The sequence below is a fragment of the Maylandia zebra genome, linkage group LG1, assembly GCF_041146795.1.
Source record: "Maylandia zebra isolate NMK-2024a linkage group LG1, Mzebra_GT3a, whole genome shotgun sequence".
NCBI classification, from domain to species: domain Eukaryota; kingdom Metazoa; phylum Chordata; class Actinopteri; order Cichliformes; family Cichlidae; genus Maylandia; species Maylandia zebra.
The window spans coordinates 24,788,886-24,813,909 of NC_135167.1; the positions used below are offsets into that span (position 1 = coordinate 24,788,886).

A 25,024-nucleotide genomic window follows, 5' to 3' on the forward strand; every position below is an offset into this window, starting at 1 on the left:
ATAATAATAATAATAATAATAATAATAATAATAATAATACATTTGTGTTATATAAAAGTTGTTTATGTCCAGTTTCACTTAACACAAACCCAGCACAGTGATTTCAGAGATGTTTTAAAAAAAATCAGCAGGAAATGGGAGGGGAGAAAACATCCTCCTGCTGAGGACGAGTTGCCCATCATGTTTGAGTGTATGTAAAATGGCTACTTGTTAACAGTTGCCTCTTATCAACTTGCATTCCTGCTGTATATCATCATGATCATTGTTCTTCTGGTAATGCTTTGTCTAGTGTTACTCTGAGTATAATAATAAGGGCAGCTGATGAATGTAAATAAGGGTTGGGTGTGGCACATTTGTGTAATTTGCAGTCAACCAAGTAGGGATTAAAGAAACTGAGAACAGGTCTCTACCAGTGCACATAACTGAAGCATAGATCAGCTGCTGATGTCAGAGGAGGTGATGAATAAAGATGCTTAAAACACTGAAGGAGGGATTAAAGTGTTGAGCTCTTGAGCTTATATGGTATCAGGGGGTCACTGATGCTCCCCTCTTACTCCTCTCTCATGGGACAGGAGGATTCTCAACAAGGTCCAGCACCAGCTGACAAGCTTGCACTCGAGCCCACAGCACATTAGCATCCTCTCCAGTGTGTCCGGCCCCTGTTACCATTCCACACCAAGCCACCCAGCTTTTCGGCTTTGGTACCGGGGGGATTGCCTTTTTAGGAGACACCTGATCACTCACCACCGCCCAGCTCAATGAAGCTGAGGCTGATAACACGATGCTTTCGTGTTTGCCCGCCCTTAAGAGTTTGTCTGCTAGAAACTAATGAGAAACTACAAGAGAGCTGCGAGGATGGGGAAGGCAGTAGAGCTCTGATGTGTCACGAACAAAGGAAAATGTGAGTTTTGACAAAAACTTCGAGAGCTGGAGAAGCTTTTTGAACTTCTTTAGGATGTTTTGGGGGAAGAAAGTTTGATCTGTTTCTTGTTTTTTGAGGTAGTAAAGTACACCTAAAAGGACCCAGATCAAAAAGCAGCATGGAGAAATTCAAGGCAGCCATGGTTTTAAGTGCTGCAGGAGATGCCTTGGGCTACAGAAAGGGCCGTTGGGAAAGGTGCACCTCGGGAAAGATAATCCAAGAGGAACTGGCCTCTCTGGGGGGACTGGCGGCCCTAAAACTGGATCCTGATAACTGGCCCCTAAGTGATGCTGCGCTGATGCACATGACCACAGCAGAAGCACTTGTAACAGGTACGTTTGGGATTAATGACAATTAGGATTTATGATTGTGATTCTGATCAAGATAAAAACACATATTTTACACCCAACTTCACAGAAAACCAATAATGGTCCGTCTTTTTGTGTTCACGGACGCAACCCTGATTTGATGCAAAAATAGACACGTAGCATCTGGCCTGCTCAGACTGGCTCTAATCTCTCTGTGCTCAGAGGGACCAGAATAGCTGCTTCTATACGGGCAAAGGAAGCTGCTAATCACGTTTTGGCAAATCAAAACTGAATGACAAAACCTCACATACCCTGATCCATCTCTGCCACAGGGGGATCAAAGACAAAAATCTTAACGGGAACCTTACTATGCAGGCCCTCACCCAAATGCCCTCTTGAGCTCCCGCAATGTGGCTCGAAGTTTCCAGGACAGAAGAGTCCAAAATAGACTACTTTGGAAAAGCCTGTCCTCTGCTCCGCTGTCGGGAACAATAGCAGGCCTGACTCCTCTGTAATCTGCTGGTATCATGTGTGCCTGCAGATGTGGCTCAAAGCCAGTGACAGTGGTCCTGAGAAAGAATGGTGATGACATATTTTGAGATTAGCAAGCTCTATTTAGCAACAATCCAACATGCCTGCACATATGCACTTATGCACACATACACACAGCAGCCAGATAACAGCACATGGAGTGTAATGTATGCTGCGCTTCTCAATGTTTGCCCTGTCACTGGACTTACAGGGACAAAGTAAAAGCAAATGTTACAGCAATTATTACTCATTAAAGTAATTACATTACACAGTCTTCTTTAAAGCAGTGAGTAAAAATTAAATCTGAAAGAAAATAGTTCATATTTTCCCAGCACCTTCTTTCCACACATGCATTGGAGTGGACAGACTTCTTTATGAGTGAAGGTCTGAGTCCTTCATCACAAGTTATGAATCACTGACTAAAAGGTGGTTCTTCTCTGTCCACACGGACACTCTCTAATCCACACACACACATGTACAGTCCACAGATTCTAGCACACTGTCTGCGGGCTCTGCTTGTGGCTCCCAGTTGACCTCATAGTGTGTGGAAGTGACTCCATGCACGCCGCTGCTAATCAGCAGTGTGGCAGGCTGAGGCTAAATTTAGCTCATCAAAGCACCACTCAGCTCATCTTCCACGCCAGGCATGAATGACTTTGACTCGGGGGTTTGTGTGTGTGTGTGTGTTTCCAGATTACTGGTGTCTGGAGGACCTGTACAGAGAGCTGGTGCGTCTCTACGTTGAAGCCGTGGTGTCTCTCCAGGGCCGAGTCCCTGATCCCGCCACAGTGGAGAACTGTGCTCATCTCAAACCTTACAACTTTCTGCTTGCCTGGCACACACCTTTCAATGAAAAAGGTCACTGGAGATTTTAAATATATATATATGTAAATTGTATTTTAGAGTTCATGATCACATACGGTTCACATGCAGTCATCATGGATTTGTAATAATTTCTTGTTCTAATGTTCCAGGTTGGAATGATTGTAAGTTTGAATTTATTTTCTGTAATTCACACAGGGTCAAAAGTATACATACAGGCTCACTTATGTCTTTAAACTTGACAAGGTCTATTAACTTCTTGCTAGTGATCATGGTTGACTGTAACAGGTAGTTTCTCTTTGTGAGAATAAAAAGGATTTATTTGACAGGACTCACTGGATTGACCAATACTCAAAACAATGGGGAACTCCAAGGAACTCAGTGAAGATATTAAAGGGGGGAACTGAAGATTTATACAAGCTGAAAAGGTCTCTTGGAGATATTTCTAAAACAAACTGCAGAATCCAGGATCATCAGTTCAAGCAACTGTATGTAAATACAAGGAACCATCAAGGCTCGAGCCTAGCAGATACAGAAAACTGCTGGAACACCAGCTTCGTCATCCACAGCGAAGCCAGTTTTACATCGCCTGTGATCGAAAGGGTGCAGACCAAGAAAGAAGTGCCTTCTCCAAAACCAACACCTTTAAGCTGGACTAAAATATGCAGCTGTCCACATAGACAAGCTAAATCTCTTCTGGAGAAAAATTTTATTTGACCACAATGACAAGGACAAATGTAAGAACACTGTACCAACTGTCAGGCATGGTGGTGGTAGCATCATGCTCTGGAGCTGTTCCTCCCAGGAATAATAGTACATTGCACAAAGTGGATGAACGAAGGAGAACTACCTCCAAATTCTTCAACTTCACCTAAAATCAACATCTTGCACAGTTAAATGAATTCTGCCAATAAGAGTGGTCAAATATTCAGACACAAATATGCCAGAAGTTTGTTGACGGCTGCCAAAAACTTGTTGAGATGCAACTCGCTAAGGGACACTTAACAAAATATTAGTGGGGGTGTATTTATATATATTTGACCCTGTGTAGATTGAATTTATTTTGGTTTTTGTCCAAACTTGTGCACCCAGTTTTTTTTTTAAAGTTAGTAAACATGCTGTACAATCATTTGACCTTGGACAAAGAACAGTTCAAAGAAATTAAAAGCCTCAAAGTACCATGACATTCATACCCATGATGAGCTTATGTACGTAAACTTCTGACCACAGTGGTTGATACAGTACAGAAACGTGTATCTGGATACATGTCTCCATGTTCAGGGTCTGGGTTCGGTGCAGCTTCCAAGGCCATGTGTGTGGGCATGAGATACTGGCAACCAGAGAGATTAGATAGCTTGGTGGAGGTCAGCATTGAAGCTGGAAGAATGACTCACAACCACCCTACAGGTGACGATGTTAACAGCTTCTAATCCTAAGAAATCTGTCACAGGCAGATAATTAAGCTGCTGTTTGACTGCGTAGTATTTCTATTTTAGCAGCAAGAACACAAATTTATTATGGATGTAACTGGTGAGCCTGAGCTATCAGCAGACTGATCAGGCGAAGTGTCTTGTGATCTCATTTGTGGCTTCAGGCTTTCTAGGTTCCCTGACAACGGCACTATTTGCATCCTACGCCATCCAGGGAAAACCTCTTGTGACATGGGGTCGTGAGCTCTTGAAGGTCATCACACGAGCTGCGGAGTACTGCAGGAAAACCATACGGCACATGGCAGGTTAGGCCGGGCCTGTCTGTGGTATGAAAGAAAAAGCATTTAATATGTGCACAAATGTCTGTGAAAGTTGATGTGTGAATGTGTATTCTAATGCAGAGTATCAGGAAAACTGGTTCTACTTTGAGGCCAAGTGGCAGTTTTACCTTGAAGAGCGAGAGATTGATAAGGAGGGACACAACAAAGCTTTGTTCCCTGATCGCTATGATGCTGAGGAAACAGACAAAGTAAGGCTTTTCTTTCAGAATTTCATGCCAATAGATGATAGTTCCTAACAGGCATGTTGCATGCCCGTTAACTCTGTTTTTCTGTCAGTACAGATGTACAAGCGTTGGAGTTCAGAGGGCCGCGCAGGCCGGAGAGGCCACGATGCCCCCATGATTGCCTATGACGCTCTTCTGGCCGCAGGAAGTGACTGGGCTGAGCTGTGCAAACGAGCCATGTTCCACGGAGGTGTGAGCTACAGCTCTGAGGTCCTTCACAGTGCTATGAAAGTGATATTTAGTGTAACTCATACTCTTTGTAACTTAATTATAGGTGAGAGTGAAGCCACGGGCCTGATTGCGGGATGTCTTTATGGCCTCCTGCACGGCCTGAGCCAGGTTCCCCCAGGTCTGCACCAGGATGTGGACAAAAGAGAACGCCTGGAGGAGCTGGGAGAGGCGCTGTTCAAGGCATCATCTGCAGAGAAATGCATAGACAAGTAATCCTGATATTCACTGGCCTGAACTCTGCTGGCTAGCAGCGACTCTGCACATCACTCTAGTAGTTTTAAGTTGTAGCCTGCTTCCTCCTTACTACTTTTGTCGTGCTATCCTTGGTTTTCCTTGGATCAGTATGTACAGATCTAGTTGCAGATCTGTCATGAATAACCTTTTATTATGGGTCACACTATCCAGCGTACAAAGCTGAGAGGAATGCTTTGTGTGGGATTGTCTGTTATCTGTCAGTCTAATATTCAGTTGATGGTAATGCAACACCTTAAGTGCCATGGAAAAGTATTTGACGCTTCCCCTGTGTGAAAAAGTATTTGGGCCCCTTGTTGAATCATAATTAACCACAGGCATGATTACTGGCAGACCTGTTAAAAAATGACTTAAATAGAACCTGTCCGAGAAAGTGAAGTAGGCTAAAAGATCTCAGAAAGCAACACTAAAGAAACAGCTGAGAGACTTCTATCAGTCTGGAAAGGGTTACAAAGCTTAAAGCTTTAGGATCCCAACGAAACAAGCTTTGAGCCATTATCCGCAAATGGAAAAAACTTGGAACAGTGGCGAACCTTCCCAGAAATGGCCGGCCTACCAAAATTACTCCAAGAGCGCATCAACGAGTCATCCAGGAGGTCACAAGGGAGCAAATATTCTTTTCACAGCACTCTAGTACCTCACATACTAACGACTAATGACATGCCTCAATTATACTGAAATGACAGAGCAGTGGGGGAAAAAAGGTTATTTTATAACCTGCTTTAACATGAACTATGTACTTTTTAGTCCAGATTAAATGTATTTTTAGCGCATGTGAGATGTGGTTGGGATGATTTTAACGTTTTTAAGTCATAGAATATTAATTTTGTGTTCTAATACCGTGATTTTTATTGATGCTCTTGTCAGCAGCACATTGTCAAAGCACCTCTACACAGTTAATATTAAAATGACGTGACAATTAAAGTGTAGTTATATCACACGTAAAGTGCCCAGCTCTCTTTGTCGCCTTAATTTGATGCACAGCTTCATAATTCTATCAGACTTCCTTCTTGTTACACAAATCGCCCTCACAGTTTCCTGAACTAATTATCTAATTCATGCTGCTTTGCTACCAGTCTGGACATTTTGCTACGGGGTTAAAATGACTGCTGGAACTCCCATTTACAGCAAAAGTATTGTTTTTTTGTTGTTGGTTTCTTTTGCTTGCTGGTGAAATAAAACATGAAATCAAAGACATGCAGTTCTAAAGCACTTATTCTGGCGATTACTCCCTTAAAGCTAACTCTAATGTCCCCCCTTCTCTGCTGTAACGACTGCGCTTAAACAATAGTGGTGGTTTTACATGTCCTCTATTCTCTGTAGACAAAACTCTCAGAAAACTGCTAACATCCCGGATGCCAGTATGTTGAAGAAGTTGATTAGAGATCCAAAATGCCGTCCGGTGCTCCGTGGGATTCTCGAGAGTCTCCTGCAATACCTGACACAGGATCTGCCCAAGTGGATCACCAGAAATAGAAACTCGGAAAAGCCAGATGTAGATAATATATCACAAAGAAACGCAAGAAACAAACATCGTTCTGAACCAAGAAATGAGTCTTCAGTGAAAATGGCTCAAATTCAGAGAAACTGTGAAATTGTTCACCTGCCTGAACCGGAAAAAATAACCAGAGGGAAAACTGCTGAGACAAGTTCAAACCTCTCGGAAAAGCGCTGGGTGGAGACGCAAAGAAACAAAGGAAATCATACAGCAGGAGACTTAATACCCCGATGCCTTACCACATTCCAGCTGCTCCAGTCCAAATTCATAAGATCCACACCCAAACCTCCCATCACCCATCAGAGGGAGGTGGGAACTCTCCCCTGCAGTAGAGGATTGCTGGGTAACATGAACCGAGACAGCGAGGATGGCACGCAGAAGAGGGAACGAGCCAAAAGACAACGGAAGAAAGAAGGCGGCGTGAAGGATATGGTGGCCAAGTTTGCCATGGCTGAGCAAAAAGAGCAGAAAGTGCTGAATAAACAGCCGGTCAAACCAAGACTCATTGGAAGAGGGATCCTCTTATCTTCCATTATGGAGAAGTTCGAGACCATGGCCACTGTGTGTCAGGGAAGTGATTTAAAGATTTCTCATGAAAGGAGTTCTCAAGGAGTCAAAGTGGCAGTTAATGTAAAAGACAAGGTAGCTTCTCTTGAAAGAGAACAGGAGGGCGTCCAAAGTGTCCACAAACCAAACACAGAGAATCAAATTCTTCTCGGGCCGGAGCCGAAAGAAGATGAAATTAGAAATGTGCAGGATGACAGGAAAGATCGGGCACACTCACACTCGGGTGACAGAAAAGATTTGACGGCAGAGCAAATGGGAGAGAAGAGCTTAGATGATGAGGTTTGCTGCTCATTAAAACATGTGAAGGCTCAAGCTTATGATTTCAGCGTCCAACGGGAAGAATGTGATGATGAAGAACATTGTAGCAACAACAGACTAAAATATGCACATGTAGAGCTGCTCTGTTCAGCTTCTGTGACAGAGTGGTCGTTCCCAGAACCTTACAGGCTCTTGCCTCAGGTAGAGTTTCCACTCAAGTGGCATGTGGTGACAATCAGGACCTGCTCTCCTGTGTGGTCCATGTGTGTAGATTCCTCTTTCGAGCAGTTAGAGCAGGAAATCAGTCCAAATAGTTCAGAATGCCCAAAACAGGACAAGACAGCGAGGATAACAACAGCTAGTCCTGGTGGAGATGTGCAACAGTCTCTCAGTGAATCAGCTGCAGGTGAATCCTCCATTGCTATAACCAAAGGCAATGCAAAACCCAGTATGAAGGAATTTTCTACACACGCACACATCGACACCAATCACAACATAGAAGCAAATCCCCGAAGACCTATGGCAGTTCAAAGCAGGTTGCCCAGGTATGTCATCCCACGTGTTTACAGTTTTGGTTATCAACAAGGTCCCGATCAGAATAATCCCTCCTCTCAATTAGCTCTGCCCCCACAAATCATAAATCCTATCGATCCACTTCCACCAACGCAATCTGATACGTCTTTGGCTGCTCTTAGCACTGCACTAAAGACGCTGGAGAACTTTCAAGACACTAACCCAAGCCTGCGTAATGGCATCAGCCTCCCTACACACAGAAGAGGAACAGCAGCAGAGGGTGAATCACAAGAAAGAGACGGGGAGGTCGAAGAGGAAACAAAAGCAGCAAAACCAGTGGACAGTAAAGGCACAAGTACGATGCAGAGCGTTCGACTTTTAGAAGATGCTGCCAGTAAGGAAACGTTTGAAGACAGTCAGGTCTCTGCTGTAACTTTACCTCAACACAAGAGAGAGGATGCAAAGCAGAGACCGAAGTACACGACAATCAACTACGGGGATCCATCAGTCAAGCGAACATATAAACCCAAAGTTATACGATTTACTGACACCTTCACGTTCTAGACTGATAAATTCATGTTTTCAGTTTGCCCTGACAATACTGACTTACAAATGAACCACCAGGTAACTAGTATTATTCAATTAATATTATAAACAGCAAATTAGCTGCAATCCACAGGCTCATACAAACTAGGAAAAAGTCAAAGTCTAGTGCCGTTGGGTATCTTCTGTCATATTTATGGTATATTACAACATACAATATCCCTCCCAAGAATACTAACATTTTTACTGATAGACCAAATGTGTGTCATGGTTGAGTTGTTGCCATTTAAATCTGTGCGCAGACAAACAACACTGATGTTACACTCATTTGTCTTTAAACTGCTTTTCTTTCTGAAGCTGTGGTCTGACTGAATTTACTGTAAATGTGCTCAATGAAATGTTCAGGAACTGTACAGTACACACTGCTGTTTAAGTTTAACTGTATTCTGTCTACATATTTTACATGCAATACCCCTTTAATGCAATATCCCTTCTATTTGTCCATGAATAAAATGAAACAACACAGTATTATATGTTAGTGAATCTAGGTTGTTCATTTCTTTTTTTCTAAATAAATGCAAAACAGGACAGGAGCAGAACTCTAAAAATCTAAATTTTCCATTTTCATATGTGTGTCATTCAGGTCACCGACAGCAAAATACAGCTGACTGGGTTAATGAAGTTCTTAGAACCTTAATAGTGCATCTTAATAATATTCATTCATTTGTATAGATTGTTGAGTATAACTGAGACAGAGGGAGGCAAAAGTGCTGTCCAAATCTGTTAGCCAGGTAGGTGGCATGTTTGTAAAGTTTTGTATTTATATTATTTTAGAAAAATGGGCAAAGTGTTCTTTAACCTCCTAAGACCCAAACTCTTTTATGGCATGCATTTTTAATTTCTCATTGCTATTTGGGCTGATTGGGACCTAAAGAATGTAAAAACAAAGAATTACCAGAATTTGTTTTTGAGAAAAATGAGATCCACATATGAGGAGATTCGTTTCAGATGTTGATAGAACAGTGGCATAATGTCCTCCTAAGTGCATATCAGGCCCTTGTAGAGAGTATTTTGGTCTAGACGTCCCAAAATGTGATGTCCACATATGTGCCAGGTCCTAGGAGGTTAAATACAATTTCAAAATGATTAAAAACTGAAATGTTAAAAATGTCAAAAAGTACTTTCTTTCGTGCATTTTAGCTAAGCAGTAAAAATCATGTGCTCCATCACTGAAGGACATGCGCAAACTCAAATTGTTCTTTATTGTTATTTTTAAGCTGTGTGGTTGTCAAAGGCCCTTTGACATAGACTAACATGGTTTACCTATTTAACTTACCAAGGGCACAAACACATGCCCTCATATGAACGTTTCAGGGTCATCAGAGTCTGTTCTGAAAATGTGGTGGTTTAATCTTGTTCAGTTCATTCTTCCTGTTCCCATGTGAAGACGCTGTTACAAGAACTGAACTGCTGCAAATGCACACTCTATATGGCTAACCATAGAGTAGCCTGTATTTTTATTTAGGTCTACCTTTAAAAAGTATTTGCTTTTGGTTGTTCAGACAAGAAAGAAAAAAGTGTGGTAACTTTGAAGCACTAAGAGTAAGTAGTATATACAGAGATGTGAACAGTCAAACAGGGCCTGGTAGGTCCGGATAGCTTTTTTCACCTTAATAAATGAAATCATCATTTAAAAGCTACATTTTATATTTACTCGGGTTATCTTTTTCTGATATTACAAATGTGCTTGATTGGAAACATTTAAATTTGACAAATACACAAATAATAAAATAATAATAAAAATAATGGGGGCAAATACTTTATCACAGCACTAGACAGGTTGTTGTAGAAAGGATAGAGGCTAACCTGTTCCATTTCCTGTACACCTCAAGGCTTACCCTCAGAGTTACTGGTGATAAAGAGCGTAGCTTCATTGTTACTGTGTTGAGAATAGTTAAAACTACAAATTTGGTGTGTCTTTAATGTAGATCCATTAAATGTCTAATATTAAGACTCAGTCATGCAACACAAACACATACTGATACTTCTGGCTGCTGTTTTGGTTAGGAATTTCTGTCATCATCAGCCTGGGTCAAATTATTATGACTGCTGCTTGTTTGTCGTTGCGTTTGCTGTCCACAGATTCAAAAATAGTCATGACTCAGCGCCTGTTCCTATGACATGACATATTAAAAATAGGTCCAGGTAGAAGAGCTGCATTAAACAGTCACAACAATATTATTGTTGTTTTGAAAGGCCTTCCTGGAAATCAGTTTTTTTTTATCAAGGTTACCACAGCCATAAGAAGGAAGAGTGGTTTGATGACATCACAGAGACATAATATGACACTAGCTTGATGTTTATGCTGTTTTTATTTTTCAAGAGATTTCAAACTAGCCTTAAAAAGAGTGAATGTTATTTTAACCACTCATGGTACTTTTTGAACACGAATCTATGCTGAAGGAAGGACGACAAAAACTCAGGTAAACCGATTAATTTGATATACTTTGACACGTATTTACTTTGAGCTTGGCCTTTAATGTTTATTTATAGTTATTTTTGTAGTCCCGAGTCACCAAAACAGCATATATTAATTTAATTTCAGGCATATTTTGTACGACAGAGCGGCCCAACACGTGGCTACGTTCACCTGTGTGACGTGGCCTTGCAGGGAGAGCTGCTTACAATTTATGATGCTTTTACTTGCAGTAGGACACATTGGTACTTTTAAGACACCCTCGTTCCAGTGCACGAGTTCAAACAGTGTTTGGCTTATTATTATTATTTTTTATAAGTAAGTTTTAATTTGCTTATAAGTTTTTTATAAGCAAAAATATAGTGCGTATAGTGGAAAAATAGTAGCATTTTTAACTTTCCAGAAGAAAGGGTGTTTTACTTTTAAAGCAGTTATTATTGTGCGTTTCTATACCTGATGAGCAAAGCCTAACCTGATTTATTTCAAACCTTAGAACAATGCTTACATCTTCTCCTTTTCTTTTTCTACTTCTCTACAGCTCTGCATCGTATTCCCCCAAAGCCTCCTGAATGCAACATAGCTGATAGTTTGTCCCGTGAGAGCTTTGAAACGGGATGTTACGGAATCCCTCGAAAGCAGCATTACGGATTGATTGAAGCGCGTGTCCCGGGACATACGTCACATGTACGAGATCCTCCATGACAACGGGAGTGGAAGTTACCGAGCACCCGAGTGGCTTTTAGAGCGGGGATAGAAAAAAGGGAAACCGCAGTGTTTGCTTGTTAGCTGCACTCTATCGCGCCTGGGACCCGCAGCAACAGGTGCATGTAGATGGCGATAAAACTCGAGAAAAACTCTACTTTTTCACCAAACACGGTCTGACGGATGGGACGACACTAAACAACTTGTTAGTTCGCGCGAAAGACAAGAATGAGTCTCTCCCCAATTCCGGGGAAAAGCAGCTGTGTCTCAGCAGGTTTCCCACCGCTCGCACACATGGGGGAAAAAAGTCAGGCTTGGGGCTAACTTACCCTAACTTTGATTTTCTTGTTAACTGTGAGCTTTTTTTTTCTTTGGAGCAAACAACACGGCGGATACATACAAGGGATATCACCGGAGCAGGACTAGAGGCGGTAATGGAGAAGAGCAAACCGAGCAACGGGAGCCGCTCCCCCGCCGACCGTGGAGCTAAAGACAGGGTGGACAGGTAACGTTGAAAAATGGTTAATAATCACAGAAAGCTTAAAACAAACAAATAAATACGACTTGTTATTATTTTTCTGCTCTCAAAGTTAGTTGAGTTTCGTAAATCACGAAGCAGATATCACTTTGTTTATTTGAGCTGTTAGGTACTTCTGACGGTTACTGTAATAGTAGCTTAAACCTGACTAAAGCTAACAAAACAGGAGTCAGGTTATTAGTCAGTGTTAGCATCACAAAGATTTTGTTTTCAGGCCGCCAAAACTGATGTTGACTGTATTTAGTATTTTTCCCCACCATGTTCACATATATCAAAAAGTGTCTACTGTGAGTACTGAAGTATTACAGAGTATTGTACGTGTGTAAAAAGCTTAGGATTAAATTACAATTACTTGAAGTTTACTCCACTGAATAACTGCCACGTTACTGAATTCACCCAAACTAATGCAGACCCATAATAAATCCCACCTTCATGAGAATTATAATGTTAATGCTTTGTTAACACTCTTCTACAGGGCTTTGTTAACTTTGACTTCATTGTAGTGGTCATTTGGAGGCTGTAATTTTGGATTTTACTTCGTCCTGTAAACATTATTACTCAAAAGCTACATATCGTACTGATTAATGGCTCCACGTTTTTATATTTGGATTCTACAAGAGTAGTTCTGAATAATTTACCGTAAAAAATAACCCTTACTTATCTTTTGCGCTGCCCTGGTGTCTGATTGGCTGCTCCTTACAAACAGATGGTTTGAATAGCGGTTGAGTGGGGTTTCTTTGCTCATAACCAGAGCAAGGTGCCTGTCATCATAAAGACCCAAGAGTAGAAAAAAAATGTCTGAAACTGAGGCTCTGAGCTTTCACAGACTCACTCCATGTTTACTATAAGCATGCACCACTGTAAGCATATATGTTTATGACAAAATAAGAAGCTGTATAAAGAGTTTACTCTCTAATGGAGAGTAAATTTAGAGCCATCACACTGATAATGAATCAACACCTTTTTACAAAATGTTGCTAACTCCCTATGAGAGGGATTTTTGTCAGCTGTGGTTTACAGTGAATAAGCTTCGTTTCGATGTACAGGTGGTGGTACTGATTGGAAACGCTCTTGAATTTACTAACGTTTATATATATATATATATACTCCATACTGCACATACAGTTGTTTACTGTATGTGAAGTGGAACTGTGAACACAAACCAGCACGACAAATCAGATGACACATTGGTAACATCAACACTGATACATCCAATGTCTGTGCTTACTGTTGCTTTGGCAATAAGGACACTCTCAGAGGAGAAACTTAACCTTTGCATGAAGATAATTTTAAAGTTTGTGTGTTTATTTTTCACTGTAAAGTAGTTTCTGCAAATCCAGACTCTTGTGTGACGGTGGAGTAGGAGCATTTCTTCTTCAAGGGACGCCTTTGCTCTTGGGTTAATCAGATTATTGTGTTACCTAATTCGTAAGGTTGAGCCACCTACAGCCACAACTTCTTCACGTACTGTAGGACCAGATTACAGATGGAGCTATTGGTATTTATAAAACACAACATTAATAAAACAAAGCAATTTTTTGATATCTACTCAGCTTGTCTTGGCTCACGCTCAAAGAATCACAACACAAAGGTACACTTCCTGTTTAAATAAATGTTTTCCAGTTTGTTTGTTTTTTAAGCTTTGATGATGACGAGCCTGAAAACTATTTCGATAACTTGCTTCTTTGAAGTAGTTTGTAACTTTGTCCACTTTTCTCAGAGTGGATCCGTATGGCTTCAAGCGGTCAGAGGACTTTGATTATGAGTCATATGAGGAGCTCATGTCTGAGTATCTAGTTGTGCTCACCCGACGAGCCATCAAGTGGTCCAAACTACTGAAGGGCAAAAGCAAGGTGCAGAAGAATATGAAATGTGAGTATGAAAACAAAACACACTCACACAGTTCATAGTCCATAAATGTGAACTCAACATAAATACTCCCCTCTGTTCCAGTAAAGCGTTACGTACGCAAAGGAATTCCCAATGAGCACCGGGCTCTGATCTGGATGGCAGCCAGTGGGGCTCAAGATCAATTGGAGAGGAACCCAGGGCACTACCAGTCCCTGCTGGGAGCTGAGCACGACCCCAAACTTGTGGAGACCATCAAGACAGGTCAGCCTGTTCAGTTTCTCACTCAGAATATTTCACGTCTTCAGCAATAAGCTAAGGGTACAGCTTATTGCTGAAGATGTGAAATATTCTCCACCATTTAAATTATGATTGGCCAAAATTAATATTAGATTAACTTTTTGACACACAAACTTTAAGTATTTGCAATTAAAAGCTCTGTAAAATTTAGCTTTGTTGTGTCTTTGTCTTCATTTTAATATCTTTATTTATTTGTGAAATAAAAAATGAAATAAACCTCTACAGGCTTTGCGCACCTGGATTTCAGTGTTTTGGTTCTTTATTCCTTCAGGTTCTCCTAAACTCACAAAGCAACTCCTTAACCCTCTATTTCACTAGTACCTACTCAGCTCGACTCTATTCTGTTTCAGTGGTTTTTCATTACAATTGAGTACCACCACCTCAAAGTGCCTGGGGTTGTTATAGCAACGCGTGTGAAAGTCACTCAAATAATTTGCATGCAACACAGACGCAACACAATGGACCACATTGAGCGACTGTGGCTCTGGTGGTAGAGTGAATCGTCTACCAGTCGGTGAATCAATCCCCGACTTTGAGTTCTCAGTTGAGAGGCGCTATAAGAGTGCCGGTCCATTTACTATAATAATACCACCTCTGTGTTTCACCTTAGGGGTGTTTGTAGCCAAGTGGTGAGCAGTGCCTGGAAGAAATGCTTGGATTTCTGGTCATCAGAATGGAAACATTTTTCCATGTTTTCCGAGCCCGTTTCAGAATAAAAGACACAAAGTCCAAATATTCAAGTTAATGTTTAGACTGACACGGTCTCACATTTAAAAGCAGGGTTTCAGTTTCCTGCTCCTTATCTGTTACAGCGTGTATACAAACACTCCACACACAGTGTGATCGGTGTCCTTGTGGTCTCTCGTTTTCAGACTTGAACAGAACATTCCCGGAAAACATCCACTTCCACAAGACGTCAAACCCATGTATGCAGAAAGCTCTGTACAATGTGCTGCTGGCCTATGGACACCACAATCCAGCTGTGGGCTACTGTCAGGTACGGCTCAGCGCCACAGATTCTACCCTGATGTGGATTTTGAATAATATTTAAGGAATGATAATGTAATGAGGTAAAGCAAAAAATCTAGTATTATTATTCTGTGATATTAGTTTGGATTTCAGCAAAGCCACCTTGCGTTGGTCCATCATTTAAGAGTTGTGCTGCGGGGTTAAAATGTACAGTAATGTAAACTGTAAATAAAAACAGCAGTTTTTATCCTTAATGAAGTTACTTTATCATCAACACTTACCAATAATTTGCCTCTGTGTCCAGAAAGAGGCTTTATGTGTCTATGCCAACTGACTGTGGTTATTATTAGCATATGAAAGCCAAATTCCATTCACCAGATCATATGCAACTTGGTTTGCAATTTAAACAAGGGTGTGTTGATGTTACATTTGTTGCCAGGCATAAATAGAATCCATTTATCTTTAATTATACTCAGTGGTTGTTGTTTTTTTTTTTTCTTAATTCCCATTCAGTCAGTGTACACTTACTGCTCTGTGCCCTAGATGCTTTATTAAAGAGCTCTTCTGTCTGATACAGTGTGCTCAGGCAGGATTACAGGACTCATGTGAAACCTAACTGTGTGTCTTTGGCTTCAGGGGATGAACTTCATCGCTGGGTATCTACTCATCGTCACAAAAGATGAAGAGAAATCCTTCTGGCTGATGGAGGCACTGCTCGGCAGAATTTTACCAGGTGAGTGTTTCTGTGCATTCACTTACTGCCACTCTGAGCCCTGTGCTATGAAGCACGTTCAATATAACCAGTGTGTCTCAATTTAGTATCTAGTACTACTACTTTAAGAGCTTTAGTCAGTAAGACTGTAAAATATGTGCTGTAAAAACGTTTTGCCCATTTTAAGCCTGTAAAGAAAGCTGAAGCAATAAAATTGCACCTGTGAAACTATATTTACTGATGCTCATCAGGGAAACAGTATAAGTTAGTAAGTAAGTAAGTAAGTAAGTAAAATTTTATTTATATAGCACATTTCTAGATAGAGATCACAAAGTGCTTTACAAGATATAACAGATTAAAAAGACAAAATACAAACAAAGTTAGCAAAAGGCAGTTTTAAAAAGATGTGTTTTTAGCTGTTTTTTAAAAGTAATCAATGAATCAGCGGATCGTAAGTCCTGAGGAAGGGAATTCCACAGTCTGGCGGCCACAGTAGCAAAAGCTCTATCACCCCTAGTTTTCAGTCTCGTATACTGAATGACAAGTAGGCCCTGACTACTCGACCTCAGAGACCTACTAGGGGCATAGGGCTGTAAAAGTTCAATAATATATGGTGGTGCTTGTTGTTGAAGAGCCTTGAAAGTTAAAACCAAAATCTTAAACTGGACTCTAAATTCAACAGGAAGCCAATGTAACTGCATGAGCAACGGTGTTATATGTGAAAATTTAGAAGCTTTCGTCAAAAGTCTTGCTGCAGCATTCTGAACGATCTGCAGACGCTCCAAAGAACCTTTATTTAAACAAGTAAACAGGGAATTGCAATAGTCCAGTCGTGAAGTAGGGCTGCACGATATTAGGAAAACCTGCGATGTGCGATAACTGTGATCAATACTGCGATAACGATATGACTTGCGATAAAATAAATAGCAAAAAAAAAACAAAAAACAAATACATAATTTCCGTTTTACTGCACAGTTTTATTTAATGAAAGCTGCTGTATTAGCAGTGTAACAACAAAGTGCAGTCAAACATTGAAACATTGCCCCCATAAAAAAATTTCTGAGGCTTGAATTCTGAAAGACATCCTTCCCGGTCTCTATAATTAGTTTTAAATAAACATAACTTAAATTATACTGCAAATTATCTCTATGCAGTTGTTCATCATTTTACCACTCACCAAGTAGTTATGATGCAAGTCAAAACTGGAGTGGAAACTTTACTAGATTAAACTATAGGTAAGAACTTGTCTGCTGTGGGAACACACCAAAGAACAATTGTCTACCTTTGTGGTCGTACTGGCCAAGACTAATATTATCAACAATTAAGAACAATGTAGGTAGTGTATTTTTGTAATTTTTTGAAAAAAAAAAAAGGTTTCTCTATCTTGCATTCATCCTTCCTGAGTGAATGTTTTTTATGGCAAGTTCTTGTTAAGGAAAACCAACATGTTTACTCTCCAAGGTTTTAAACATGTGCGCTGACATGTTACTATGTTTCCTGATGTACTAAAAAGTCTCTCTGAAGGTGAGCTACTTGCAGGTATGCAGAGATACTTCCTTGCAAGCTTGCTTAGCTGTGGGAATGTCATTTTGTGGAGTTTCCACCATGCCAAGGGGTCTTCCTCACTGTCTATGGCCGTGGATAGCAAGTAGCTGTTAAGCTCAGCTTCAACAGCTTGTGAGAGATGCATAAAAGAGGAGGTAGGGATTGGAGCTGCCTTGAAGAAACTGCCCAGGGACTTTTTTGCCTTCTTCAGGGGACGACTGGGTGGATCATCTGTCTGGGCCTCTGGTTCAGCGGAGCTTCTCTCCTGGAACAGAAAGCAGATTATAAGAAAAGTAAACATTTTGGACTAAATATGAATTGAAAGGTTTTATATATAAGCATGCATGAATACCTTCTGTGCCACTGCTTCCATTTCTGACATCACTCTGGTCTTGATGTCTGAGACTCGATCAGTGCTGGTGTAGCTGACTTTAAATCTGGGATCCATGAAGCACGCCATGTCCATAAGTTCCTGGGTAGCTGGATTTTCATATTTAGTAATCAGGTACTCGAGGATTTTCTTCTTAATTGATTTTGTCAAATCACTGTCTTCTTCCTTCTCTGCAAGCACCGACGTCTTCATCAGATGAAGGACTGGTTTTACATATGAAACACTAACGTAGCTCTCACCAGACAGGGCATCTGTAAAGTCTTGCAGGGGGTGTAATGCCTGGTTGACAGACTCCAGTACCTCAAGATCCTGCCAAGTAGGAATCAAGTGTCTTGATTTCTTGTCTGCTGAGATGACATCAGAAATGGCCCGCTGCTGCTCCAGGACTCTCTCAATCATCTTCTGCCTGGAACCCCACCTGGTTGGGCATTCTGTGATCAGTGTGTGCTCTGGGAGGTTGAGCTTCTGCTGTGCTTTTTTCAGAGCCATCTTTGCTTTCCAGCTGTGGCAAAAATGTCCAACTAACTTTTTGCAAAGTCCAATGGCTCGGGCAATGCGGGCATCATCTTTGATAGAATTTTCTGGAGAAATAAGAGGAAACAAAAAAACTGTCATGTTTAAAACCTTTTTTTAAAAAAAAAAAAACTAATTGAAATTTATAACTAAAGTTGTCTAAAAAGGTAACATTATCCTTATCAATATCAATTTGATAATAATGTATAGCACATTTTCATTGCTAAAAAGATCTGCCTTGAATAAAACTTACCGATTGCAAGGTGCAGCCTGTGTCCAAAACACTGAAGTCTGACCCAGTTGTTTAGCTCCGTGGCTCTCACAACATTGGAACCGTTGTCTGTGGTGATGCACACTTGTCGATCTTCTTTAAGATCCCAGCTGGCTAACACCTCACGTAATACATGGGCTATATTTTCACTAGTGTGGGAGTCTGGAAAATACACAGTCTCTAGACACCGTGTTTTCAGTTCAAAGTCTTCGGTGAGGAAGTGCACTGTGAAACTCATATATGGTTCCGTTGTACGACTTGACCATAGGTCTGTAGTGCTTGCGTAGTTTTCAGCTTGGCTCAGTTCAAACATGACGGTCTTGCGGCATGTTTCATACATTTGTGGAATGGCGACATGTGAAAAGTAGTTTCGTGAGGGGATGCGGTATCTCTGGTCCACTTTATGTATCAGACTGGTGAAGCCCTCTCTGCTAACTGTATTTATAGGCATCATGTCTTTAGCCAAAAAATGTGTAATGGCCTCTGTTATTTCTTTGTACCGCTTCGACGTTTTCTCATAAGGAATTCCACTTGAAAAACTCTGATACAGAGACGGCTGTTGGACTGCTGCGCTCTTTGTCTTAACATTAGCAACCTTTGTTTGGCTAGCCCTATCTTTCTGGAACTCTTCAAACAGTTCTCTGTGGTTGTATTGAAGATGATGGTGGAGATTAGTCGTGTTTCCTCTGGTGGTTGCCACGAGTGTTCGGCAAGTTTTGCAGAGTACCTGTGTTTGGAGAACGTCGTCTTTATCAAATCCAAACTACCTCCAAATAAGTGAGGTACTATTTTTTTTTTTTTTAGCCACGAGTTCAGTAGCATTCTCGTCACGCGTCTCGCTCTCAGCCATTACAACTCTGACTCGTTGCTGCAGCGTTGTTCGCGCCCGACCTGCGTAGGAGGCGGGCCTCTAATCCATTTGATTGGTTAATGCCGTGAAGGGCTCTATTCGACTGGTCAAATGTGTAAATGGATTTCTTTGATTGGTAAATTCTTTACAGCACGTGTGTAAACATTTTAAGGTACCCAATTATCGCAGTTTACGCCGTCTTTTGCGATGGGCCCATCGCGCAGGCTGATATCGCGATGACAATAAATTTTCGATTTATCGTGCAGCCCTATCGTGAAGAGATAAAAGCATGAATAACAATCTCCAGTTCGGTATAGGATATAATAGAGCTCAATTTAGAAATATTTCTTAAATGATAAAAGCAAGACCGAACAAGAGATTTAACATGACTATCTAACGTAAGAGCAGGATCGAGGATAATCCCTAAGTTCCTGACAGATGGTTTTACAAACGTTGAAAGAGGACCAAGAGCATTTATTATACTGGGTATATGTCTATCTGGGGCACATAAGAGGACTTCGGTTTTACTTTCATTTAGTTGGAGGAAGTTTTCAGCCATCCAGCCTTTAATGGTTTCCAAGCACACATTTAAAAGCCGCAGCTTAGAAGCCTCTTCCGGTTTAAAAGATATATAGAGTTGGATATCGTCTGCATAACAATGGTAACAAATATCCTCAAAAGGGCTCAAAATGTGCTGAAGAGGGAGTAAATAAACTAAAAACAGTAATGGCCCTAGCACAGAGCCTTGTGGCACACCAAAAGACAGGGACGCAGAAGATGATCTATACTTAGAAACTGCCACAGAAGAATATCGTTCAGAGAGATACGAGGAGAACCATTTCAATGCAGTCCCAGAGACACCAACCCAGTGTTTCAGCCTGTCAAGTAAAATATAGTGGTCAACAGTATCAAAGGCCGACGTAAGATCCAACATTAAGAGAACAGAACATTTACCTGCATCGCTTTGTAACAAAATGTCATTAGAAACTCTAAGAAGGGCTGTTTCAGTGGAATGAACTTTACGAAAGCCAGATTGAAATTTGTCGAAAATACTATATTTATCTAAAACTGCTGTAAGCTGCTTAGCCACGATCTTCTCTAGAATCTTAGCAATTAACGGAATTTTTGAGATCGGTCTATAATTGCTAGTGAGAGATGGGTCCAGCATAGGCTTTTTTAACAAGGGATGTATAACAGCAGTTTTAAAATAGGCAGGGACTATGCCCGAGGCCAAGGAGGTATTAATTATAGTAAGAATACAGGGACCAGTAGAGTAAAAGACATTTTTAAATAATGATGCAGGTAAAAAATCAAGAGAGCAAGAGGATAATTTTGTTGCACTAACTATTTTTCCCAGCTCTGGTAGTGAAACAGGTGAAAAACCTTCTAAAACAACAGGCCGAGCTGGCGTGGGAACAGACAGCGCAGACGCTGAAAAAGACAGGTTTTTCCTTATGTTGCTAATTTTTTCTAAAAAGAAAGCAAGAAAAGTTTCACAATCTTCAACAGAAGAAATAATAGCAGCAGGTGGAGCAGGAGTAATAATATTAGTAATAGTATCAAATAAAACTTTAGGATTACCTCTGCTCCTTGCAACCAACTGAGAAAAGTAAGCAGCCCTTGCAACTCTAATAGCATTGTTAAAGAAGGCTAAAAGATCCTTTAAATGAAGGAGATGAACATTTAAGTGAGTTTTCCTCCATAACCGCTCAGTTTTACGACAATTACGTTTTATAAGACGAATGTTGTCATTTAACCAGGGTACAGACTTGGAAACAGGCACAGGTCTCATTTTAATCGGACAGATTTCATCTAAGATCGAAAGACAATGATAATTGAATAGATCTATAGAAAAATCAACATCGTTTTGTGGGGATAATGTTAAATTAAAAACATCAGAGAACTTCTGTGCTGTGGAGGAGTCTAAAGTGCGGGAAATAACTGTCCGATGAACAGGAGACATAGGCTCATAAAAAGACATATTAAAAAAGACACAATAATGGTCAGAAATAAAAATGTCCTTAGAACAGATATAATCAATATTCAGACCCAAAGAAAAAACAAGGTCCAGTGTATGGCCTTCGTTATGTGTGGGGCCAGATACATGTTGGATAAAATGAAAAGAGTCCATGATACTGGTAAAACTCCTAGCAAAGAGGTCGGACTCATCATCAATATGTATATTAAAATCTCCCACAAGAAGCAATTTGGACAACCTCATAGTAGAGGACAGAAAATCACTAAACTCGGCTAAAAACGAGTTGTTTGGGCCAGGAGGGCGATAGACCAACGCACAGTAAAAAGGATCCTTCTTTCCAATTTTGATGAGCTGCAGTTCAAAAGACAGAAAGTGTCCAACTTTCACTGAACGGCAGTTAAAACGGCTCCGATATGCCACCGCGAGGCCTCCTCCACGACCAGATCCTCGAGGCTGGCTAATGACAGAGAAGCCATTTGGGCACATTTCAATAGTAGACGAATAATCCGACCCCCGTTACCTTGGCAATATAACGTAGTATAAAGTGAACCAGCTTCAAATTACAGAAACCCCAGGGTTAACCCGGAAGTTATGCGGATAAGTTGAAATCCTGCTTTGTAGTACAGACCCGATCTTGTGACAGGTGTGTATGCGTCCAGGCCCTTTGGGTACCAGTGCTGTAGGCTAAGAATAATCCTATCACGTGGCCTCTGTGTGTGGCTTCAGAGCTGCACTCTTTTCATTTGGATCTTGTAGTCAAACAAGAAATGTTTATTAAATTTACATTTAAGCTCTTCATTCAGGTGTTGTATTGCATATATTCCTTTGTTCTTATCAACGATGTGTGTCTGCGTTGTGGTTACAGACTACTACAGTCCAGCCATGCTGGGTCTGAAGACAGATCAGGAGGTGTTAGGGGAGCTGGTGAAGGTAAAAATCCCGCCAGTATGGCAGATCATGGTGGACCATAACGTCATGTGGACCCTGGTGGTCTCCCGGTGGTTCATCTGTCTCTACATAGACATCTTGCCTGTAGAGGTGAGTGTGTCTGTGATCAGCGTTTCATACTCATGATCCAACTCCTATCAGTACTGCCACAAAACTTTTTTTTTTTTTTTTTATTGACATGTAGTTGTAATATCTGAAAAATAGTCAGATTATTTACTAAATACTCGTGCTTCATCACAGCCCTTTTTTTTTTTTTTTTTTTTTTTTTTTTTAGTGGGTTTCGATAAAAATGACAACTTTTGTTTTATTCCTTGTGTTTAATTAATCCAGTGCAGCTAACCCACTTTATACAGCAGTCTTTATTGTTTCTGTCTCCCTCTGTTGACCTTCAGGAGGGTGTGAGCTGCTATGTTTGTTCCCCAGATACAACTGCTGTAGGAGGGTGTAACACTTGCAGAGAAAGTGGAAAATAACAAGTTGGATGTGAAAAATGAAAGGAAAAGAAAATTCTCCCCACTATTTTGCACCTCTCTACATTAAAAAAAAGACACTAGAAATACAGAAAATAGTCAAATTTGTATTTGCATTTTTAGCAGCAGTGCTGAGGAAACTACAAAATTATTACAAGTAACTGCTTGTTTTTGTAAATGCATAAATATGTAAAAGCACCACAATTTATGGCAAAGTTACTGTGAGCTTTGTCCAGGTGGGTCAAATCTGCATGCACCAACTTCTCTGAACAAACAGCAGTGGTGAGATGGCCGCTGTGTGAGCACTGCCGCTGTACACGTGCTCTATGCACATGTGTGTGGAGGTGACCTCACATTACATTACACAGCAGGGAAGAAATGGTAAAGGTAAAATAGTTTATAAAATAAATAACTTTTTTAAGCCAATGCTGTTTGTAGTTTCTGTAGTTAATTATACACAAATGGCAAAAGAAGTAATTAAACGGCTTTTGAACCACTATGCAAGTCTGAATGTAGCTGAACTGCCAGCAGAGTCAAACACCTCCTTTTCTCTAGTGTCAGAAATGATACCTGAACAGGAAGAGTTTGGGGGTGATGTGAAGTTTTCCTTCATCCACTGTTACAAACATCTACCATGAAAAATGCTTAAAAATAAAAGTTAAGAGCTTAAAAACACTGGAAAATTTTTTAAGGTAAATTGAAAAGGAGGTGAAAATTGTACTTGCCTTCATTACATCTACTAAAGTTAATAAAGACAACTGATTCTAATTGAGCAGGAGGCCTGTTTGACCCTGCAAACTACTGCAAAAATGCTGTTAACCTGCATTAATACTTCCCAAGCTCTGTTCAGTAGAACCTTTTACATATGGTTTACTCTTCATGTTGTGCACTACTTTGTTGTTGGGATTCAGTGCTTTGCTGCTGCTTTTCCCAGACTGTTCTGCGGATCTGGGATTGTTTGTTCTATGAGGGCTCGAAAATCCTGTTCCGCGTAGCTCTGACTCTGATCCATCACAACCAGGATCTGATTCAGCAGTCCCAGTCACTGCCAGATGTCTGCCAGAGCTTCAAGCAGATCACACACGGACCATTTGTAGAGGAGTGCCACACATTCATGCAGGTAAAGACCCCTACAACTCTTAAAAATCATCATGAGTCATTTTACGGGATGAAAGATTAGAGATATTACTTTTCCTTTTTAGTAATCCTTTAATCCCCGTTTCTCTTGCCTTTCCTAGAAAATCTTCACTGAACCAGGAAGTCTCTCCATGGCAACCTTGACTAAGCTCCGGGCGACCTGTCGCTCTCGTATCACTGCTGAAGAATCCTGACCTCTCCCTGTTACTTAAATTCAGCACTCATTCCAGCAGATGTTTGCACTTTTTTTTTTTTTTTTTTTTTAAACTGAGTCACTGTGACTGCTGTACATACTGTGTGTGAAACAAACACGCAGCAGTGTAAATATGTGATTAATATTCTTAGGTCTGTGCTGTATGAAATGGTTGTGTAGTTTGGTAAACATTTCCTTTTGTTTAAACATGAAATTCTGCACTTTAGTCTAGAAAATGAGTCACGGTGAAGAAAATGCTTAGCAGTAAATGTTCAGGTGTGATGAGTTGTACACTATACATAGCTGGAAGAACCTGTCTACTGTATTTCACATTAAAATCCATCAAGAGTATATACAGTGATTGTTCAATTAAATAGAAAGTTGACATTCAATACTGGTACAATGTTGTAATATAGTATGAATAAGTGATTAATCTAAGGTGTTGCAGTACAGTAAGTTAAAGGGGTGGATTTCCCCCCCCTCACAATTGTGTTCAGGGGTCTCTTTAACAGTTAAACAGTTCTAGTTTGACTGATTAGAGTTGGTTCAATATGTTCTTGAGTAAAATTGTGGATAATGAAAAGTATCATCATAACGAACCAGTCTGTAATACAACAAAAATCTCTCAGCTGAATATTTAACATACACCTGAGTAACCAGCTTTGAGTTAAAAATAATAATTAAAGCTGCAAGCAGCGTTATGAGGGCCCTCGCACCCCGGCGTGTCGAGCCATGCCCAACTT

The 25,024-nt window shown here is 40.6% G+C and overlaps 3 protein-coding genes across 5 annotated transcripts; 2 read left to right on the forward strand and 1 right to left on the reverse strand.

The window, feature by feature from the left end:
- The first annotated feature begins 701 nt into the window (after positions 1-701).
- adprhl1 (ADP-ribosylhydrolase like 1) lies at positions 702-8,971 on the forward strand. Its single transcript, XM_004543349.4, has 8 exons — positions 702-1,254; positions 2,455-2,619; positions 3,865-3,990; positions 4,178-4,318; positions 4,415-4,542; positions 4,636-4,768; positions 4,853-5,018; positions 6,385-8,971. Exons 1-8 carry the CDS (start codon positions 1,041-1,043, stop codon positions 8,459-8,461), a joined length of 3,150 nt encoding a protein of 1,049 aa, XP_004543406.2. The 5' UTR covers positions 702-1,040; the 3' UTR covers positions 8,462-8,971.
- A 2,590-nt stretch (positions 8,972-11,561) lies between these two features.
- On the forward strand, positions 11,562-24,673 carry grtp1a (growth hormone regulated TBC protein 1a). Of its 3 annotated transcripts, none has more exons than XM_004543348.4 (9): positions 11,562-11,892; positions 11,996-12,123; positions 13,877-14,028; positions 14,110-14,268; positions 15,177-15,301; positions 15,910-16,006; positions 22,399-22,571; positions 23,886-24,071; positions 24,190-24,673. In XM_004543348.4, exons 2-9 carry the CDS (start codon positions 12,053-12,055, stop codon positions 24,280-24,282), a joined length of 1,056 nt encoding a protein of 351 aa, XP_004543405.1. In that variant the 5' UTR covers positions 11,562-11,892; positions 11,996-12,052; the 3' UTR covers positions 24,283-24,673. The 3 variants fall into 3 exon arrangements, with proteins under 3 accessions (XP_004543405.1, XP_076739917.1, XP_076739912.1); XM_076883802.1 differs by having other exon boundaries at positions 11,562-11,737; XM_076883797.1 differs by having other exon boundaries at positions 11,562-12,123.
- LOC106674969 (E3 SUMO-protein ligase ZBED1-like) lies at positions 16,845-19,156 on the reverse strand. Its single transcript, XM_014408585.4, has 3 exons — positions 18,688-19,156; positions 17,883-18,502; positions 16,845-17,795 (listed from the first exon to the last, which is right to left on the reverse strand). Exons 1-3 carry the CDS (start codon positions 19,154-19,156, stop codon positions 17,400-17,402), a joined length of 1,485 nt encoding a protein of 494 aa, XP_014264071.3. The 3' UTR covers positions 16,845-17,399.
- Positions 24,674-25,024: the final 351 nt, after the last annotated feature.

Bases quoted from the DNA above. Each gene is read 5' to 3' on its own strand.
- adprhl1 (XM_004543349.4), top strand. From the start codon at position 1,041: ATGGAGAAATTCAAGGCAGCCATGGTTTTAAGTGCTGCAGGAGATGCC. The intron at 1,255-2,454 runs GTACGTTTGGGA...GTGTGTTTCCAG, and splicing joins AGCAGAAGCACTTGTAACAG to ATTACTGGTGTCTGGAGGAC. The intron at 5,019-6,384 runs GTAATCCTGATA...TATTCTCTGTAG, and splicing joins GCAGAGAAATGCATAGACAA to ACAAAACTCTCAGAAAACTG.
- grtp1a (XM_076883797.1), top strand. From the start codon at position 12,053: ATGGAGAAGAGCAAACCGAGCAACGGGAGCCGCTCCCCCGCCGACCGT. The intron at 12,124-13,876 runs GTAACGTTGAAA...CACTTTTCTCAG, and splicing joins GCTAAAGACAGGGTGGACAG to AGTGGATCCGTATGGCTTCA. The intron at 15,302-15,909 runs GTACGGCTCAGC...CTTTGGCTTCAG, and splicing joins CAGCTGTGGGCTACTGTCAG to GGGATGAACTTCATCGCTGG.
- LOC106674969 (XM_014408585.4), bottom strand. From the start codon at position 19,156: ATGCCTATAAATACAGTTAGCAGAGAGGGCTTCACCAGTCTGATACAT. The intron at 18,503-18,687 runs GTAAGTTTTATT...TTATTTCTCCAG, and splicing joins CAGGCTGCACCTTGCAATCG to AAAATTCTATCAAAGATGAT. The intron at 17,796-17,882 runs GTATTCATGCAT...TTTCTGTTCCAG, and splicing joins TGGAAGCAGTGGCACAGAAG to GAGAGAAGCTCCGCTGAACC.